Below are 22792 nucleotides of genomic sequence, written 5' to 3'. Positions count from 1 at the left end.
AAACTGTATTTTGATAGTTATGTTTTTTTTTTTTTTTCTATCTCCAGCTTGCTTTGCAGACTGGACGGGAGCCGCCTCCAATCTGGCGGGTACAAAAAGCTTTATTGCAAAAATTCACTCCCGAAATCAAAGATGGTCAACGCCAGTTCTGTGCCACCAGCAACGTAAGTTACTTTGTGATCTTTGATTATATACCAATCCTAAGAAAGCCGGCATTAAAGAAGACCGTCATGCAGTGTTCATATAAGCAGGCAAAGTGAAACAACTGTAGCACGTCTGCTGCGCGGTGCCAGGATTTTACAAAAAATGCGGCAAACGCCTGTAAATGACTTCTACGTGTGACTAGACCCTTAAAGGGAATGTGTCGCTAGAAAGTTTTTTTGTTTTTTTTTAGTTAAACAGTTAGTATATAAATGATTACACATTGTTCTAATTTTTTTTCACAAGTCAGGAAATATTATAAATTAGATTCTAATTTATAACATTTCCATGTGCTGGTCACTAGAGGGAGCAATTCCCAAAATTGCAGCATTGCAACGTGATAAAGCAACCACATTGCTTTTATGCTGCAAAATTGGAGAAGACACACTCGGTCTAGTGTGCTCAATTAATCCCCCTCCTTTATCCTGGCTAGTGCCAGGAGAAAGGAGGGGGTTGAATGATCAAACCTCCTACACTGTGTGCCGCCATTTTTTGAGCGATTGCACAGTGTAGGAGGATTAGATACAGTGGTAATCACACAGTAAAACACAAACATAACTTACCTGCTCCTGCTGCCGCCGCCGCTGCCTCTGCTCCCTCCGCACTTGGTCCTTTCTTCTGAACACATGTCCGGAAGCCGCGACCGGAAGTAGTCATCTTACTGTCCGGCCGCATCTTCCGGTCCACATGAAAATGGCGCCGGATGTCGCTCAGCCAAAGACCTTCCTTTTGGACTGTGTGGGAGCGGCGCATGCGACGGCGTACACTATAGTGAATGGAACGGCTCCCGTTCGCGTTCTCTATGGGGCTGTATGTGCCGTATTCCATCTCTGTATGTGTCGTTAATCGACACATACAGAGATGGAAAAAAAAATGGCAGCCCCCATAGGGAAGAAAAAGTTAGAAAAAGTAAAACACAAACACACAAATAAATAAAATTTATTTTAATAACACACTTAAAGCAAATTTATATATAAAATTATTTTTTTTCGCGACACCTGTCCTTTAAAACATGATGCAATTTTTTTTTTCGTCTGACCCATCTCCCTGTCCAGTTGCCCCACCTTATGCAATGACTGGGCACGGTCTGTATCATTGACAGGTGCTCCGTGCTGAACAGGATGACTACTAGCGACCACAACTATTGCAATATATTGATAGTATTGTCACTGATAAATGGGGATTTTTTTCAAGAAACTCAATCACTCTCTCATTCACTTTAGAGTGAAGTGCAATACCAAAAACAGTCATGGGCAATAGCAGTGATGTTTTTGAAAAATTCCCCATTAGTGCTGTGTTTCCTTTATTAACAATGCAATAGGAATCCAGTACAGTGATTCTCAATTTTTCAAGTACCCCTTAAAGCTAAATAAAATAACCCCAACGTTTTGATCTCACACTGTGCTGGACATCTATAGCATACATTGAGATATGGCTTATACCCCCTGGGCCAAATCAACATAGATTGAAGATCTAGAATGATATTTCTTTTTTTTTTTATGACGACTTAAAGAGGCTCTGTCACCAGATTTTGCAACCCCTATCTGCTATTGCAGCAGATCGGCGCTGCAATGTAGATTACAGTAACGTTTTTATTTTTAAAAAACGAGCATTTTTGGCCAAGTTATGACCATTTTTGTATTTATGCAAATGAGGCTTGCAAAAGTCCAAGTGGGTGTGTTTAAAGTAAAAGTCCAAGTGGGCGTGTATTATATGCGTACATCGGGCGAGTATCATCCACTTCTCTTCACAACGCCCAGCTTCTGGCAGTGCAGACACAGCGTGTTCTCGAGAGATCACGCTGTGTCGTCACTCACTTCCTGCCCCAGGTCCTGCATCGTGTCGGCACCAGAGGCTACAGTTGATTCTGCAGCAGCATCAGCGTTTGCAGGTAAGTAGCTACATCGATTTACCTGCAAACGCCGATGCTGCTGCAGAATCAACTGAAGCCTCTGGTGCCGATGTGTCCTCGCTCGTCCGACACGATGCAGGACCTGTGAGTGACGTCACAGAGTGATCTCTCGAGAACACGCTGTGCGTCTGTGCACTGCCAGAAGCTGGGCGTTCTGAAGAGAAGTGGATGATACTTCTCGTCAGAACGCCCAGCTAGTAAAAGTAGTAAAAACGCCCCGATGTACGCACATAATACACGCCCACTTGGACTTTTACTTTAAACACGCCCACTTGGACTTTTGCAAACCTCATTTGCATAAATACAAAAATGGCCATAACTTGGCCAAAAATGCTCGTTTTTTAAAAATAAAAACGATACTGTAATCTACATTGCAGCGCCGATCTGCTGCAATAGCAGATAGGGGTTGCAAAATCTGGTGACAGAGCCTCTTTAAATGATGATGTTGCTTTCCTTTTTTTTTTTACGTATAGTATTTGGGATACTTTGGAGATGCCAAAAACCGTTACCAGCGATTGTATGTCAAGTTTCTTGAGAATATCAACAAAAAGGACTATGTGAGAGTCTGTTCTAGAAAGCCTTGGCACCGTCCCCTCCAAACCATGAGGTAATGTGTGTGACATTTCCTGGTTTCATCTCTTGGCTTATATAGGTATCTTAGCACCTTCTAGGAGCAGATGTATGCTTCAATGTAATTGGCGTAAGTCTTGAAAGTGAAGTGTATAAGAATCAGATGCCTATAGACTTGAGCAGAAAAAGAGAAACTTGATCCAGCGCTGGGTTTAAAAGGAAGTAATATTCCGACTTTATTCCAAATATATTAAAAAGTCCATATACATAGGGGTGGATGCATCAGATTGCAGGCCTACGCGTTTCGGACAAATCGCTTGTCCTTACTCATGGCGTGTTGCCATAGACTTACATACAGAGAGCTGAAGACCCGGCTCTCATACAGTAAAGATAGACTTAATAGCTGAATGGTGAAGCACAAGTGCTGAGTTGTAGAACACACATGACATGATTCATCGAGTTACACCGAAGGGTGGAGATTAGAGACCGCTCTGCTGGTGACCTTGGTGGGCGTCCTCTCTACAAGACTTCCATACCCGACCGTAAGGTCACATGTTTCAGCATTTTGGCAGCAGAACTGCGCACGTCATATTCTCCCTTTTAAATAATGGATTACCTGACCGCTCTGCCTTCTGCAGGACCGGGAAGGTATAACCTGATTTTATCTTTTGTAATAGTTTTCCAATATTTTGCATGGTGGTTCTAATAATAGTTTTTGGAGTAAATGGGTTGTCCAGTTTGTAACTCCCCATGCTGAGAGCCAGGAACATTTTCCCATTTCCAATAGTACCTGAACAATTTTTGTTTTTGAGAATAATCCTTGAAAAATATTAGGCACAATTTTTGGCTCCATTGTATATTGATTGCATGCGAAGGAAGCCCCAATTTCCATTTTGTGGTCTGATGGACTAGTATCCCTCACCTGGAAATAAATTTGCTCCCGAAAACACAACAGACTTACATTATCTTTTGTGGTAATAGAGATATACAGGTGTTGTAACACCTGGTGGCCAAACCTGGTATTGTAGAACTTGCTGCATGTATGTGTCTAATGCTATTAACTTTATGCATATTTTATAGGAGGCAAAGTCAAACAAAAGCACCTGGAGCTAAAAGTCCGGTGGCCGTGATCAAGCCAGAAAAATGTGACAAAACAGATCGCTTGGTCAAAATGGAGCCCGTTCAAAGACCTGAAAAAACTGAGGCAGGAGAGAAGACAGAGGGATTGGAGAAGCCTGACGATATTGAAGAGGAGGAGAACATTGAAAAATATGAAATTATTCAGAATGATGAAAAAGCAAATGTAGGTGAAGACCAGGAACAGCAAAACCTTGCAACCAATGTAATAACGGAAGGAGCTACCGCAGAAATGGAAAACGTAGAAATGGTGGATCCCGTGGAAAAGACAGAGCCCGTGGTCCAGAATGGCCAGGACGTTCTGGCTGAGAGTAGTGACATTTGTGAGGCAGCGGAGAAGACGGATAAAATCGAACTTACGGTGAAGCCGGATAAAGAAGAGGCGGAGGTCATGGTAGAGAAGACTGAGCCTGCGGCTAAACCGGAAACCACTGAAACGGCATTAACGCCTGAGAAAACTGAACCAGTGGCAAAATTGGAACAATCTGACACAGAAGTAAAAGCTGAAAAAAGCCCACACGTGGCCAGACCTGAAAAACAAGAACTGACTCCAAAGCCTGAAAGGATTTCATCTGCTGGAAAGAAAGAAAAGTTAGAAGCTGGTACGAAGACTGAGAAGGTTCCCACAGCCGGTAGGCAAGAGAAGCCGGAACGTGTTGCAAAGACCGAAAAGGTTTCCTCTGCTGGACGACATGAAAAATCTGAACGTATTTTAAAACCAGAAAAGAGCTCTGCCACAGCGAAGCAGGACAAAGTAGAACCCGTGGTAAAGCCTACAACTCCAGTAAGACCAGAGAAGGTGGACACGACGGTAAAAGTCGAGAAAAATGGAACCGTGGTCAAGCCTGAGAAGACCGAACTAAAGCCCGAGGCAAAAGTGGAGACAGCCCGAAAACCACAAAAGACTGAATGTACCGGAAAGCCGCCTCTGCCAACGGAAAAGTCAGTGAAAGATGAGACTTTGGAGGCATCGGAGAAAGATGAAGTGGTGAAAAATACTGAAAAACCTCAAACGACCACTAGGGTGGAGCACAACGAAACGTCGAAGAGACACGCAAAGTCAGAACCAATCGAACAAACCGCAAAACGTGAAGTACCAAACCGGTCTGAGGGAGCTTCATCACAAGAAAAAGGAGTGAGGACCGAAAAAGCTGAAAAAACTCCAAAGATGGACAAACCGGCAAAGACTGAACGCTCAGAAAGAAGCGGGAGGGGGGAACGTCCGGACAAACAGAACAAGACGGAAAGAACCGATCGATCACCAAGGTCACACAGAGCAGAAAAGACCAGCAGGCTCGAGAGGCCTGAAAAACCCGTTCTGGCTGAGAGATCTTCTAAAACTTCCAGGTCAGACAGGCATTCAAAAATGGACAAGTCCGAAAGGCCGGAAAAAATGCCCAAGTTAGAAAAAATCGAAAAATCACCAAAGCCTGAAAAAGTGACAAAGAACGACAAAGTTGAGAAACCGGTCAGAGCTGAGAAGATTGAAAAACACATACGGGCGGAAAAAGTGGAGAAAGTAGAACCAGCACCTCCGAAAGTTACATCGAAACCGAAACAGAAGCACGCAAAAGTGAAGGCTGAACCGCCACCAAAGAAGAGGAAAAAATGGCTGAAAGAGGTGGCATCATCCTCCGATTCTGACTCTTCCCCCGACCAGCAGAGTGAAGAAGGTGAGATGATGGTTGGGGGGATTCACGTCCCATATTAGGTGAGATCTAGGGGGAACATGACTACACACCTGTCACTCCACCAGTAAGAAAAGCAGCGCCTGGCAGGAAGTGCAGCGGTCACATTCCCCATATACATTGACTTTATCAACTATAGAACCTCTGATTCAACGCACCAAAATAAAGGGGACCGCAGGGACTAGACCTGGGCCTGTTTTATGGGGAAAATCAAGTAGATAGTCACATCAATAGGCCGGGAAATGTCATTTAAACCAGAGGTGGTGTTTGCTAAATGTCTTTTATTAATTTATTAATTTTATGCCAGGATATGCAGCACATATTTCCGATTTGAGCAGCGTTCACACAAGCGTATATTTTCCATCAGTATGTATTAGGCCTCATTCACACGACCGGGTCCGAGTGTCGGCCGGGAAAATCGGCCGATTTTCCCGGCCGGTTTGCATCCGTTCCTGGCCGAGTTGCCGTTTTTACCGGCCGATTTGGACCCGTTTTGCATCCGTTTTTTTCCCTGTCCGTTTTAAAATCGGATGAATTTCATTTAAATTTGTTGCCACACACAGCCCTTTGTAGATAATGCCACAGCTCCCCTGGTAGGTAATGCCACCCAGCCCCCTGGTAGGTGATGCCACCCAGCCCCCTGGTAGGTGATGCCACCCAGCCCCCTGGTAGGTGATGCCACCCAGCCCCCTGGTAGGTGATGCCACCCAGCCCCCTGGTAGGTGATGCCACCCAGCCCCCTGGTAGGTGATGCCACCCAGCCCCCTGGTAGGTGATGCCACCCAGCCCCCTGCAGGTGCTGCCACACAGCCCCCTGCCGGCGATGCCACCCTGCCGGCGATGCCACCCTGCCGGCGATGCCACCCTGCCGGCGATGCCACCCTGCCGGCGATGCCACCCTGCCGGCGATGCCACCAAGTCCCCTGCAGGTGCTGCCACCCAGCCCCCTGCAGGTGCTGCCACACAGCCCCCTGCAGGTGATGCCACACAGCCCCCTGCAGGTGATGCCACCCTGCCGGCGATGCCACCCTGCAGGTGATGCCACCCTGCAGGTGATGCCACCCAGCCCCCTGCAGGTGCTGCCACACAGCCCCCTGCAGGTGATGCCACCCTGCAGGTGATGCCACCCTGCCGGCGATGCCACCCTGCCGGCGATGCCACCCTGCCGGCGATGCCACCCTGCAGGCGATGCCACCAAGTCCCCTGCAGGCGATGCCACCCTGCCCCCTGCAGGTTGCACCCATCCCCCCCCCCCCCTTCCAGGAGAAGTCACTGACTTCAATGTCCATATATGGACAGTGTAGTCACTGACTTCTCCTGGAGAGGGATTCCCTGCCACAGGTTCCGCTTCAGAAGTGAGTGACATCACTGTGTCCATATATGGACAGTGTAGTCACTCACTTCTCCTGTAGCGGAATCCCCGGCCATAGAGCTGCAGAAGTGAGTGACATCGCTGTGTCCATATATGGACAGTGTAGTCACGCACTTCTCCTGTAGCGGAATCCCCGATTCCGACTCCTACAGGGAGCAAAAAAAAGACCCTCTTCCTCCTCACATGCACTCTGCACTGTGAGGAGCAGGAGAAAGAGTGCGCGAGCGACGGTAGACCCGGCCATCACTCGGGACACATTCCGGTGATGGCCGTGTATTACCCGGCCCCATAGACTTCAATGGGGACCGGGCACCCGGCCGAAAATAGGGCATGTCCCATTTTTTGACGGCCGGTTTTCCTGGCCGTCAAAAAATCGGTCCTGTGAATAGCCCCATTAGGGGTCTATTATTCCTAATGCAGCCGGGTGCCGGCCGATTTATGAACGGCCGGCAACCGGCCGGGAAACCCTGTCGTGTGAATCCCGCCTTATGCTCGGGATGCCCCTTTATGAGCCAGAACGGAGAGTAGCTCTTTTTTTAGCAGACTCGAGCTGTCCATGTATTATCTGGCAGCCATTCATCTGAATGGCCGTCGTGTAATATTAGATTTACCCTTCAGCGGCCATAGGAGCCAGACCCGCGACCGCTCTATTCTGAAAGGAGATGTCTTTTGCGGAGACAGCCCCTTTATTCTTGATTTACATTTAACGGAAAACTTCCCTAAACTTCAGCAGCTGATGTTTCAGTCCGGTACTTCTTATCAACCAACTAAACTTTTGGACTGAAAGGAATTTTGAGATATAGTATATATTGGAGCATATATGGAGTAGAATAATCTGTACAGTTCTGTCCATGGACACATGACGCCACCTGCAGGAAGCTACAAGGTAGTGCACGCCCATAGATAGAAATTATGTTTTTGAGGCTGGATTCACACGAGCATGTTCGGGCCGTAAAGGACAGAACGTATTTCGGACGCAAGTCCCGGACCGAACACAGTGCAGGGAGCCTGGCTCCTAGCATCATAGTTATGTACGACGCTAGGAGTCCCTGCCTCTCCGTGGAACTACTGTCCCGTACTGAAAACATGATTACAGTACGGGACAGTTGTCCTGCAGCGAGGCAGGGAGTCCTAGCATCGTACAGAACTATGATGCTAGGAGCCCGGCTCCCTGCAGTGTGTTCGGTCCGGGACTTCCGGCCGAAATACGTTCCATCCTTTACAGACCGAACATGCTCGTGTGATTCCAGCCTTACACCTAATGATGATTGTCTCATCAAGCTCTTGCCAACTCTTGATAAAATATACATATCTTAAAAAGTCAAAAGGGCACATGAAATGATTTAGCCTCTTAAGAATATAATAGGTTGTATTAACCTTTGTAAATGTATTTTGCAGAGCGTGTCCCTGTTGGCCGAGTATTGAACACCAGAGCCATGAAGGAGATGTACCGAAGCTACATAGAAATGTTGGTCAGCACAGCATTAGACCCAGATATGATTCAAGCATTGGAAGACACTAGTGGTGAGTAGACCAATTACAATTGTTGAGCCAATAATAGGATCCGTCGCCTCTCCTGACGTGCCTGTGTTAGTAAATCCTTGCATTCCACATGAAATAACAATTCTGAAGCATCTTTTCTAAAAATTCTGCATTGTGCTGTTCCTCTGTATGAATAAATTGTCAACTGGGCGTTACCATTTGCCTTGTATATATGGATTGTCCAATCAGGGGCACTGGTGAATTTATTCATACATTTCCAGGAGGAATAACAGAGGAACAGCACAATGCAGAGTTCTTTGAAAAGATTCCTTAGAATTGTTATTTATCCCCTTCGCGTCAGCCATACGGCTATATACGTTCCAACTGCTGATGCACCGTGCAGTTGTCACGTATATAAACGTTGGCAGTGTGGAACGGACCTTGGGGAGTAGCGCTGCATACATTAATCGAGTCCCCGGCCAAAGCATCGCAAGTGCTCTAGCCGGGGATTCCGGTCATGGGAAAGCCCTTGACGTCGCTCTCCACATATGGACAGTGACTTTAGGGATTTTGTAATGCAAGAATCCCCGACCGTAGCTTTGGCCACGCTCAGGCCGGAAATTCTGCTCCTAGTGGAAGCCCCAGTGGCGCTATCTACAGGAGGGGTGTGTGGCGCTATCTACAGGAGGGGTGTGTGGCGTTATCTACAGGAGGGGTGTGTGGCGCTATCTACAGGGGGGATGCGGTGGTATCTACACGTGGGGATGTGGCGTTATCTACATGGGCATTGTGGCACTATATGGGCACTATCTACATGGGCACTGTGTGTCGCACTATCTATATGAGCACTGTGGCACTATCTATGTGGGCACTGTGGCACTATCTACATGGGCACTGTTTTACAGGGTGTTGGGCCAAAAAAAGACCCTGACGAATGAAAATCAGCTATTTTTTTTGTTTTTTTTAAATGGCTACAAAAAATGGATGACAAACGGCCGTTAAAAACGGTCAGACAGTTGATCTGATTTTGACGGCCCTTTTTTTCCTCTGTCGTGTGTCTATAGCCCTCTTCACTCTCCCCTCACAGCGATCCAGGGTGACGGAGAGAGAAGACGACTAATTGTTACAGAGCTGCAAGTTTCTATATAATCTAGATATATGAAAAATAACCCAAAAGTTTTTTTTTCCTTCACATTTTTAGTTATTTGTCTGCTCATAATAACAATAAACAGGACACACCGGATCCAGCTAATAAAACATCTCGTTTCATAACTTCTCTTTATGTTGGTGATACATTTTCTGTTGTAATGTTGATCATTTTTCCAGTAAAAAAAATAAATAGAAAAAAGGATGTGATATTAGCTGTATCCTGGGTGTTAGACACACGCAGGACCCGCTCTCAGCCGAGCCGTCCGTTCAGCTAAACTGCCGGGCTGAGACAGAACGATAAGTTGGCATGCTGCGGATTAAAAAAACGCACCACCGGTCGATTTATTAACATCTTCGCAGCTGATTTTTGCCGCAGTGTGGATGAGGTTTGTTCAAATCTCACTTTGCTGCTACTGTAATTCACTGCAGATTTGCTGCATAATATTCCGTTGCGGAGATTCCACAGCATTTATGCTACGTGGGAACCCGGCCTTAACCCCTTCCCACAAATGGGCATTACCGTACCTCCTTTTTAGCGCATGGTGACACTAAAACATTATTTTACTTAGAAAAAGGTGTTGTGTAAAAGTAGTAAAACATATAAAAACGCTATAAATTTGGTATTGCCATAATCGTATCAAATCGCAGAATAAAGCAAACATGTTGTTTATACTGCACAGGGAACGGCGTTAAAAATTTAAAAAAAAACAGTGAGAATTTCTGTTTTGGTCTCCTCACCTCACAAATAATATTGAATAAAAACTGATCAAAAAAATCGCATGTACCCCAAATGATACTAATAAAAACTACAGCTCGTCCCATGAGAATCAGCCCCTTCCACAGCTCGTCAATGGAAAAATAAAAAGTTATGGCTCTGGGAACGCAATAATGCAAAACCACGGTCCAGACTAATTTATATGTGCAGTTCTTCACCTAAAACCCCACGTCATCATTTGCAGCCCCCATTGGTAGACCCTGTAAATGCAGCAGAAACTATGATATTTTGGGGTCTGTGCTACATATGGGACTAGTGAAGAAGTCAAAGATTAGGCAATGCTGGAGTGCGGATATTTTGTACAATACCACTGACACCCTTTAGAAGTGCGACTCCTGCACCCAAAAATCCGGCCTGTGCATGAAGGATTGGTTCAAAGCGACGTGACTATCCATGGATCATTTTATTATTCATTTACCCCATTATTACATCATCCTATTATGACCTGATGTTCTCCACCCCGCTTACATATACCCTGATGTACTCCGCCCAGTTTACATATACCCTGATGTACTCCGCACAGCTTACATATACCCTGATGTACTCCGCCCAGCTTACATATACCCTGATGTACTCCGCCCAGCTTACATATACCCTGATGTACTCCACATAGCTTACATATAGGGTATGTTCACACGAGGGCGTCCGTAACGGCTGAAATTACGGGGATGTTTCAGCCTGAAAACATCCCCGTCATTTCAGCCGTAACGGCATGTGCAGGCGCTTGAACGCCGCGTCAATTACGGACGTAATTGGCGCTGCTATTCATTGGAGTCAATGAGTAACGGCTCCAATTACGGCCAAAGAAGTGACAGGTCACTTCTTCTACGCGGGCGTCTATTTACGCGCCGTCATTTGACAGCGGCGCGTAAATTACGCCTCGTGTGAACAGACAAACGTCTGCCCATTGCTTTCAATGGGCAGATGTTTGTCAACGCTAATGAGGCGCTATTTTCGGACGTAATTCGGGGCAAAAACGCCCGAATTACGTCCGTAATTAGTGCGTGTGAACATACCCATACCCTGATGTACTCCGCCTAGCTTACATATACCCTGATGTACTCCACATAGCTTACATATACCCTGATGTACTCCACATAGCTTACATATACCCTGATGTACTCCGCCCAGCTTACATATACCCTGATGTACTCCGCCCAGCTTACATATACCCTGATGTACTCCGCCCAGCTTACATATACCCTGATGTACTCTGCCCAGCTTACATATACCCTGATGTACTCCGACCAGCTTACATATACCCTGATGTACTCCGCCCAGCTTACATATACCCTGATGTACTCCGCCCAGCTTACATATACCCTGATGTACTCCGCCCAGCTTACATATACCCTGATGTACTCCGCCCAGCTTACATATACCCTGATGTACTCCGCCCAGCTTACATATACCCTGATGTACTCCGCCCAGCTTACATATACCCTGATGTACTCCGCCCAGCTTACATATACCCTGATGTACTCCGCCCAGTTTACATATACCCTGATGTACTCCGCCCAGCTTACATATACCCTGATGTACTCCGCACAGATAACATATACCCTGATGTACTCCACCCAGCTTACATATACCCTGATGTACTCCGCCCAGCTTACATATACCCTGATGTACTCCGCCCAGCTTACATATACACTGATGTACTCCGCCCAGCTTACATATACCCTGATGTACTCTGCACAGCTTACATATACCCTGATGTACTCCGCACAGATAACATATACCCTGATGTACTCCGCCCAGCTTACATATACCCTGATGTACTCCGCCCAGCTTACATATACCCTGATGTACTCGTCACAGCTTACATATACCCTGATGTACTCCTCATATATTACATATACCCTGATGTACTCCTCACAGCTTACATATACCCTGATGTACTCCTCATATATTACATATACCCTGATGTACTCCTCACAGCTTACATATACCCTGATGTACTCCGCACAGATAACATATACCCTGATGTACTCCGCCCAGCTTACATATACCCTGATGTACTCCGCCCAGCTTCAATATACCCTGATGTACTCGTCACAGCTTACATATACCCTGATGTACTCCGCCCAGCTTACATATACCCTGATGTACTCCGCCCAGCTTACATATACCCTGATGTACTCTGCACAGATAACATATACCCTGATGTACTCCGCCCAGCTTACATATACCCTGATGTACTCCGCCCAGCTTACATATACCCTGATGTACTCCGCCCAGCTTACATATACCCTGATGTACTCCGCCCAGCTTACATATACCCTGATGTACTCCGCCCAGCTTACATATACCCTGATGTACTCCGCCCAGCTTACATATACACTGATGTACTCCGCCCAGCTTACATATACCCTGATGTACTCTGCACAGCTTACATATACCCTGATGTACTCCGCCCAGCTTACATATACCCTGATGTACTCCGCCCAGCTTACATATACCCTGATGTACTCTGCACAGATAACATATACCCTGATGTACTCGTCACAGCTTACATATACCCTGATGTACTCCGCCCAGCTTACATATACCCTGATGTACTCCGCCCAGCTTACATATACCCTGATGTACTCTGCACAGATAACATATACCCTGATGTACTCCGCCCAGCTTACATATACCCTGATGTACTCCGCCCAGCTTACATATACCCTGATGTACTCCGCCCAGCTTACATATACCCTGATGTACTCCGCCCAGCTTACATATACCCTGATGTACTCCGCCCAGCTTACATATACCCTGATGTACTCCGCCCAGCTTACATATACCCTGATGTACTCCGCCCAGCTTACATATACCCTGATGTACTCCGCCCAGCTTACATATACCCTGATGTACTCCGCCCAGCTTACATATACCCTGATGTACTCCGCCCAGCTTACATATACCCTGATGTACTCCGCCCAGCTTACATATACCCTGATGTACTCGTCACAGCTTACATATACACTGATTTACTCCGCCCAGCTTACATATACCCTGATGTACTCCTCATATATTACATATACCCTGATGTACTCCTCACAGATAACATATACCCTGATGTACTCCGCCCATCTTACATATACCCTGATGTACTCCGCACAGTTTACATATACCCCGATATACTCCGCACAGATTACATATACCCTGATGTACTCCGCACAGTTTACATATACCCCGATGTACTCCGCACAGATTACATATACCCTGATGTACTCTGCCCAGATTACATGTGCTCCCACATTATAAGCTGAAATACCAGTAAAACACCAAACAAAACTACTACCAAGCAAAATCTGCTCTCCAAAAGCCAAATGGCGCTCCTTCTAGTCCTGGCAGTGTCCCCAAACAGCCGTTTATGACCACATATGGGGTATTACTCTACTCTGGAGAACCCGCTTAACAATTTATGGGGTGTGTGTCTAAAAGTGGCACAATCTGAGCACAACACATTGGGCACTGAAATAGCATATCTGTGGAAAATGGCAATTTTCAATCTGCAACATCCACTGTGCACTAATTTCTGCAAAACCTGTGGGGTCAAAATGCTCACTACACTTCTCGATGAATTCCTGGAGGGGTGTAGTTTCCTAACTGGGCTCACTTCTTGGGGGTTTTCACTGTACTGGAAATGGTGGCAAAAAAAAATTCTGTAAAATCTCCACTCCAAAAACTAAATTGCGCTTTTTCCCTTTGGACACTTGCCATGTGTCCAAATAGCAGTTTACAACCACATAAGAGGTATTTCCCTACTCAGGAGAAATTGTGTAACACATTTTGGGGTGTCTTTTCTCCTGTATTCCTTGTGTAAATGAAAAATTATCAGCTAAAGCTACATGTTATTTTCACAGCCCAATTCTAATAAAATCTATAAAACACCTGAGGAATTAAAATGCTCACTACACCTCAAATTTAATTCTTTGAGGGGATATAGTCTCACCTGTGGAATTTCTACTGTACTGGTACTTCTGGGGCTCTGCAAATGCGACATGGCTCCCAGAAACCAATTCAGCAAAATCTGCGCTGCAAAATCCAAATGGCGCTTCTTCCGTTCTGAGCCCCGCCGTGGGTACAAACAGCAGTTTATTACCACATATGGGGTATTGCCATAATCAGGAGAAATTGCTTTACAAATGTTGGGGTGCTTTTTCTCCTTTATTCCTTATAAAAATTTGAATATTCAGTTTTTTCAGAAAAAAAGTGGATTGTCATCTTCACTAATTCCAATAAATTCAGCAAAAAAATCTATGGGGTAAAAATGATAACTCTACCCCTAGAAAAATTCCATGAGGGGTGTAGTTTCCAAAATGGGGTCACTTTTGGGGAGTTTCCACTGTTTTAAGTCCCTCCAGTGCGTTGCAAATGCGACATAGCACCGAAAACCATTCCAGTAAAATCTGCGCTCCAAAATCCAAATGGCGCTCCTTCCCTCCTGAGCCCTGCTGTGGGTCCAAACAACCGTTTATTACCACATATGGGGTATTGCTGTAATCTGGAGAAATTGCTTTACAAATGTTGGTTTGCTTTTTCTCTTTTACTCCTTGTAAAAATTCGAAAATTCTACGTTTAGCCAGGAAAAAAGGAGATTTTTATTTTCACAGACTAAGGCCTCATTTACACGAACGTGATATACGTCCGTGAGACTCGCGTGCTTTTCACGCGGGTCGCACGGACCTATACAAGTCTATGGGGGCATGCAGACAGTCCGTGAGTTTTGCTCAGCGTGAGTGCGCTGAAAAAAACTCACGACATGTTCTAAAAATCTGTGTTTTTCGCGCATCACGCACCCATTGAAGTCAATGGGTGCGTGAAAACCACGAAGGTCGCACGGAAGCACTTCCGTGCGAACTGCGTGATTCGCGCAAGAGCTGTCAAACTGAATGTAAACAGAAAAGCACCACGTGCTTTTCTGTTTACAAACATCCGAACGGAGTGTCTTAGAGATGACCGAACCGAACTTCACCGGGTTCGGCCGAACTCGTTTTGGCCGAACCCGGCAGGAGACAGTCACTGTCCAGGGTGCTGAAAGAGTTAAACTGTTTCAGCACCCTAGACAGTGACTTCCGATCCCAATATACGTGAACGTGTAAAAAAAAGTTCTGACTTACCGATAACTCCCGGCTTCTTCCTCCAGTCTGACCTCCCGGGATGACAATTCAGTCCAAGTGACAGCTGCAGCCAATCATAAGCCAAGCACAGGCTGCAGCGGTCACATGGACTGCCGCGTCATCCAGGGAGGTGGGGCCAGATGTCAAGAGAGGCGCGTCACCAAGGACGCGTCACCAAGGCAACGGCCGGGAAGTTCTCGGTAAGTACGAACCTCTTTTTTTTTAAACAGGTTACTCGATATGGTGATCTTAATTCACTGTCGAGGGTGCTGAAAGAGTTACTGCCGATCAGTTAACTCTTTCAGCACCCTGGACAGTGACTGACGTCGACTAGCCTCATCTCTATGATGGCGGCTGCGCGAAAATCACGCAGCCGCGCATCATACACTGATGACACACGGAGCTGTCAAGTGCCTTTTGCGCACGCAAAACGCTGCGTTTTTTTGCCTGCGCAAAACGCACACGCTCGTGTAAATGAGGCCTAATTCAAATACATTTAGCAAAAACCTGTGGGGTCAAAATGCTAACCCCTAGATAAATTCCCTGAGGGGTGTAGTTTCAAAAATGGGGTCACTTTTGGGGGGCTTCCATTGTTTTGGCCCCACAAGACCTCTTCAAACCTGACATGGTGCCTAAAATATATTCTAATAAAAGGGAGGCCCCAAAATCCACTAGGTGCTACTTTGCTGGTGTTTCAGTCCATTTGGACACTAGGGCCACTTGTGGGATATTTCTAAAAACTGCAGAATCTGGGCAAAAAATAGTGAGTTGTGTTTCTCGGGTAAAATCTTCTTTGTTACAGAAAAAAATGTATTACAAACAAATTTTGGCAAAATAAATTTAATTTGTAAATTTCACCTCTACTTTGCTTCAATTCCTGTGAAACGCCCAAAGGGTTAAAACACTTTCTGAATGCTGTTTTGAATCCTTTGAGGGCCTTATAACCGCCTAGAAAAATTAAAAGGACGTTCAAAATATGATGTAAACATAAAGTAGACCTATGGGAAATGTTAAATAGTAATACCACACAAAATAGTTACTATCTATTTTTCAAGCAGATACATTTAAAATGAGAAAAATCATAATTTCTTCAAATTTTCTCTAAGTTTTGGTGTTTTTCACAAATAAGCAATGAATTTATCGACCAGATTTTTCCACTTACATAAAGTACAATGTGTCACGAGAAAACAATCTCCGAATCGCTTGGATAGGTGAAAGCATTCCAAAGTTATTACCACATAAAGTGACACGTCAGATTTGAAAAAAATGGGGCTGGTCCTGAAGGGGCTAGATATCGTCTGTTTACTTTTTTTAAAATTAGCGCCGATCGGCAATACAGGTCGTCGATCAGCGCTCGTTGCTCCCTTTAAACTGAGCAATGATCGTTTAATACGGGGATGAGTGATCATTAGTACGAGCGCTCGTCCCCATGCATTTGCATTATGTTGGCAGCAGGTCTCCCTGTTTACACAAGGATGTGTGTTGACAACAATGATATTTTGTGCTACATTAACCCCTTCACGCCGCAGCCCTTTTTCAGATTTTCATTTTCATTTTTTCCTCCCCACCTTCCAAAAGCCATAACTTTTTTTTTAATTTTTCCGTCTATATAGTCCTATGAGGGCTTGATCTTTGCGGGACGAGTTGTCATTTTTCGTAGCACCATTTATTGTGCCATATAATGTACTAGGAAACGGGAAAATTATTTGTGGGGTAGAAAATGAAAAAAACAGCCATTGTTTTTTTGCGTGTCGTTTTTACGGAATTCACTGTGCAATTAAAACCACAGGTTAACTTTATTCTCCGGGTCAATACGATTACGGCGATACCAAATATATATTGTTTTTTCTATATTTTACTACTTTTACAAGAAAAAAAATTAAGTGTAAAAAAGAAAATGTATTTTGTGTCGCCAAATTCCGAGAGACATAACTTTTTTATTTTTCCGTCGATTAAGCGGTATGAGGGCTTATTTTTTGCGGGATTAGCGGTAGTTTTTAATGATACCTTTTTGTGGTACATGTGAGGTTTTGATCACTCTTCATTTCATTTTTCGTAGGAGATGAGGTGACGAAAAAATAGAGATTCTGGTGTTTAGCTTTTTTTTTTTTTTTTTTTTTACGGCGTTCACCGTGCGCGTTAAATAATGATATATTGTAATAGTTCAGACTTTTACGGACGCGGCGATACCAATTATGTTTGTTTATTTTTTTTACTATGCTCTAGGGGGAAAAGGGGGGTTTTTTTGAACATTTAATTTTTTTAAATTTTTTTTTTACATAAAATAAACCTTTTATTTTACTCATTTTTACATTTTTTTTATTAGTCCTCCTAGGGGACTTCAACCAGCGATCGTTAGATCGCTTGCACGATATATTGCAATACTAATGTATTGCAGTATATCGTGATTCTGACGGGCTTCGGCAGGGCTCGAGTGCGATCCCGCTCGTTACTCTGAACTCGTTACAGCTCGTATGGAGCGGGTTCACTCCGTGAGCCCATTCCATCCTTCCCCTACCCGACTTTGGCGTATGGATGTGATCAGCTGGTTTTCTCGTTGATCGGCTGATCTTTGCCATGTGTACACAGGGCAATAATCGGAAACGAGCGCTCAATCATTGGGCTGTGTAAAAGGGCCTCTAGTCTTTTCTTTGTACCTTTTTCTTTCCTTTTTGGATTTACTTCTTTTTTTGGCTCAAAAACTGAGCCAAAATCAGTGTGTGTGATCCCGGCCTTCGGCAGAAATGGGATTTGCTATAGTACAGAGTTATTTATCAAGATCTGGTGATCGGTGTTGAGCAATAAAGGTCTCTGCTGCCCAGTGGGTGACACAATGTGACTGGTAATTGATTGTCCCATATGATGTGCGCCGTCCCAAGGTCACGATCTCACAGCGATTTACTGTTTATGTTCTTCCTCTTTCCAGATGAACTTTACCTTCCACCCATGAGAAAAATTGACGGAATTGTAAATGAACATAAGAAGAAAGTTCTGAAGAAAATCTCTCTGAGCTCATCCGTTCAGGTAAGTTGTCCCACGCGTCTTCTGTGCGGCGGTCGCAGACAGTGGGGCTGTACTCTCTAGAAGTGACTTGGTTTGGGAGAAGGCGACACGTACTGGCATTATATTTGTCTGTTTCCCTTTTAAAGCGAATGATCAGCTTTAACCCCTTAATGACCGGGCCATTTTATACGTTAATGACCAAGGATTATTTTTTGTTTTTTCACGGTCGCATTCCATGAGTCGTAACTTTTTTTTTTTATTCTGTCGACATAGCCATATAAGGGCTTATTTTTTGCGGGACGAGTTGTATTTTGTAATTTTACCATTTTTAGATGCTTATAATATATCGATTAACTTTTATTAACTTTATTTTAGGAGAGAATTGAAAATAAGCCGCTATTCCAGCATTAATTTTCACGTTATAAATTTACGCCGTTTACTATGCAGCGTAAATAACATGTTCACTTTATTCTATGGGTCGGCACGATTACGGGGATACCAAATATGTAAAGGTTTTATATGTTTTCCTACGTTTGCACAATAAAAACCCTTTAAGAAAATAATTACTTGTTTTCGCATCGCCGCATTCCAAGAGCCGTCATTTTTTTTGTATTTCCCTCAATGTGGCCGTATGTGGGCTTGATTTCTGCGGGCCAAGGTGTAGTTTTCATTAGTACTATTTTGGGGTACATCAGACTTATAGATTAACTTTTATTTACATTTTTTTTATGGGGGGAATGGGAGAAAAGAGAGAATTTTGCAGTGGTTTTTGGCGTTTGTTTTGGACGCCGTTCATCCGGCGGTTTAATGTGTTCATTTTAATTGTTCAAGCTGTTACGATCGCAGGGATACCATATATGTGTGTTATTTGTTTTGACACTTTTACTAAATAAAACCACTTTTTTTTTCACAAACGTTATTTAACTGCTTAAGGCTATGTTCACACAGAGTATTTTGCAGCAGGAATATCTGCCTCAAAATTCCGTTTGGAAGTTTGAGGCAGATTTTCCTCTCCCTGCACGCCGATTTTCGCACCGTTTTTCGCCCGCGGCCATTGAGCGCCGCGGGCATAAAACACCACAAAATACGCTTTCTCTGCCTCCCATTGAAGTCAATGGGAGGTCAGAGGCGTAAACGCCCGAAGATAGGGCATGTCGCTTCTTTTTCCCGCGAGGCAGTTTTACTGCTCGCGGGAAAAAGATGCCGACGCCTCCCATTGAAATCAATGGGAGGCATTTTAGTAAAAAAAAAAAAAGCTTTTTGCGTCAAAAAACTCGGCAAAATACTCCGTGTGAACATAGCCTTACAGTTTTGTTTTTTTTAGTCCCACCAGCGGACTTTACTATGCGATCTGCTGATCGCATATATAATGCTATACCAATGCTGTACCAAAGCATTATTGCCTGTCACTGTAAAACTGACAGGCAATCTATAAGCATTTGCAGAAGGCAGACCTGAGGGCCTTTGTTAGGACCCCGGCTGCCATAGAAACCCGACGGCGCCCCACGATTTCTTTGCGGAGGCGCCGATGGGGTGACAGAGGGAGCTCCCTCTGTCAAACACATTAGATGTCGCTGTTGCTATTGACCGTGGCATCTAACGGGTTAAACTAGAGCACGCTTCGATTCCAGCAGTTGCGGCAGGAGCCAAGCTGTGTAGAACAGCGGTGCTCCTGCCACTGATCGCGTGTGTACACTGGCAGTACCCACGCGATCAGAGGACGGATATATCCGTCCTTTTGCGAGAACTAACTCCTGCACAGGACGGATATATCCATCGTCGTAAAGGGGTTAAACAAAATTATACTGATTTATTTCACAGATAAATTAAATTATTCTGCAGCCACCACTAGGGGGAGCTTATTGCAGACATATAGCACTGCAATTGAACTCAATAATACCTTTTATATACAGTTAGCTCCCTCTAGTGGTAGCTGCAGGCAGGCAGAATTTTATCAATGAAAACTGGCTGTGAGAAGGTAAGCAGAATAGTATATAAAAAAAAATAGATATAGAGAGAGAAAAATATACAGTTTTACATTAAGCAGCACAGGATTTTGAAGCTAAAATGGAATGGTGTTGAGAAAAAGGAAAGAGTAGTTGGTTAGAGACCATATCAATTTTCTCATTGTTATAAGCGAAAAGTTACTAATACTTTTGAAAAGACGTCATAGAGGAACAAAGCCGGGATTGTTTTTGTTTTGTCACATTATTGAGGGCTACCTGGACTTTTGTGTGTTCAGCCATAGGTGAAATGTTTCCTTCTACTTTTTAATAAATGTGTTTTTTTTTTGGTTTTTTTTGGCACCTTACGTTTGTAATGTACTGTAGGAGGCGCTTCACACGTTCCCACAACTGAATATTGATTCTGGAGAATCTACCGTCCGGATGAAACCAGGAGGAGAGCCCTACAACCGAAAAACACTCAATAAATTAAAAAAGAATGTAGCCAAACCACAGGTAAAAAAATATCTTTATGCTAAAAACAAAAGAGCAAAAAGACTAAAGACAAGTCCTAGTTATTGGACCGTGTTCTGATTGTGTGTCTAACATTAGGACCAAATATCCTGATCATTTACTGGTAAAAGCTTTGGGTGCAGATACTATCTCTCTAAACAAACCTCAAAAGAAACACAAAAATATTCCCAGATGCCACCTGTCGCCCATAGACTCCCATCTTAAATAAAAAAGTCTCTGCCATCCAGTCAAAAAAGTATATGTTGAACGTATCGTTTTTTTTTAACATGGGATCCTATGGGCGATGGTAGGCATCCGTCACCTATAGACTCCCATGTTAAAAAAAAAAAAGAAAGGTAAACGCTGTTTTGACTGAGTGGCGCGAGATTGAATTGGTTTCATGACAAATTGTATAACTTAACTCAATTCAAGAAAAAGTAGGGGTGGACACGTCTGTAGGTGTGTGTGCGCATAACTCCGGTTGCCCTTACACACTAAGGGCTTATTCACACGAAAGTGGGGAAACAAGGACGTGAAAAACTGCAGTTTTTCACGTCCGAGTTTCACCCGTGCGGGACCCGTTTTCACAGATCCCCAAAAAACTTAAGTCAATGGAGGAATCCGTGAGAACGGAAGAAAATAGGACATGTTCTATTTTTCAACGGACCCTTCGTTGAAACAACGGCCGTGTGAATGGCCCCATTGAAATGCATGCGCCCGCGTGACGGCTGTTGTTTTAACGGCCGTCACACAGACGTATTCAACGTTCGTGTGAATAAGCCCTAAAGGCTGCTTGCTCCTATTCTTCTTGGGGTGGGGGGGGGGGGTTAGATCTACCGCAGATGTGGAGCTCAAGGTCATTTAAAGGCCCTTTAGTTGCATCCTGTCTGAATGACACCCAAGCGGTTAAAGCTTCGGCTGGGGTGTCCGATGTTCATACGCATTTCAATAATATATACAGAAGATAAAAATTGGTTTCTGAACGGTAGCACAAGTTGTCGGCCATGATTACACGATCTGCTGAGGATATCGCATCTCATGTAAAGTAAACTCTTGTGGGTATTTTTTCCGTAGGAATTTAAGGTGGATGCTGAGAAGTCACTTTATTACTCCCTGTACCATTCCTTGCATCACTACAAGTATCACACCTTCCTACGTTGCAAGCAAGAGGTAAGCGGGCTAGATAGGTGACGGTAACGACAGATTTATGAAGATGTAAGAAAGGAAGGTGCTTGTTCATATAATCGGGCCGCATCTTTTTTTAAAAGGCATCTGACCTTAAGACAGAACCTTTTAAATGAGGGCACCTACAAGATTCCTGAACGGGGATGAGCAAGTGGGTGCTCCGATTTAAACGTCTTCCAGTCCCTAGCGGCCCGCAAATGTCTAGAATCAGGAACAATCTAGAATCTGTACAATGTTCTTGTGACTGACTAGGGCGTCTTGGCCACAGGTGAGGTAAATATTTTCACATAGTGCTCCTTATGGGGGGACATTTAGTAGTTGCACCTCGATGTTTTGGTTTTTAGTGCTCGATCACAGTGGCACATACCCATTAAAGTAGGCCGACAAAAAAAGGCCCGTTTCCTGTACCTTAAAAATGTGAAAAACGTTTCACTTTTTTTACATTGAAATTACAGATTCATTCTAAAATCTTCGCTATATATAACCAATAACATCAATAAGTGTTATATCAGACATATATTTTTGTTTTATATCGTCTGTGCTGAGCTATGATCGCTTGAAGTTATAGGCCCGAAGCCTGAAGAGAGATTCGGATGACATGTCCCGTTCTGATTTCGGTCAGGTGTAGTATTGTCATGGAGACCTCAGGTGGATTCAAAGGACCCGATACTACAATATCTACTTCTTACCCGACTTGATTAGCGACAATTATGTAGGTACAGCAATAGATTTGGTGATTTGGATTCCC

The 22792-nt window shown here is 44.3% G+C and overlaps 1 protein-coding gene across 2 annotated transcripts in view; it reads left to right on the top strand.

Moving 5' to 3' along the window:
* Positions 1-22792, top strand: part of PRR12 (proline rich 12) — an 88118-nt gene that overhangs the window by 61977 nt on the left and 3349 nt on the right. For both annotated transcript variants that reach the window (XM_075840221.1, XM_075840222.1), the window contains 7 exons: positions 48-164; positions 2587-2720; positions 3764-5493; positions 8279-8404; positions 18327-18424; positions 20734-20862; positions 21934-22029. In XM_075840221.1, the coding sequence (XP_075696336.1) occupies positions 48-164; positions 2587-2720; positions 3764-5493; positions 8279-8404; positions 18327-18424; positions 20734-20862; positions 21934-22029 (2430 nt within the window). The remainder of the gene's footprint in view (positions 1-47; positions 165-2586; positions 2721-3763; positions 5494-8278; positions 8405-18326; positions 18425-20733; positions 20863-21933; positions 22030-22792) is intronic.

The sequence above is a fragment of the Rhinoderma darwinii genome, chromosome 10 (genome assembly GCF_050947455.1).
Source record: "Rhinoderma darwinii isolate aRhiDar2 chromosome 10, aRhiDar2.hap1, whole genome shotgun sequence".
Classification (NCBI taxonomy): Eukaryota; Metazoa; Chordata; class Amphibia; order Anura; family Rhinodermatidae; genus Rhinoderma; species Rhinoderma darwinii.
This window is presented reverse-complemented; position numbering and strand designations above follow the sequence as displayed.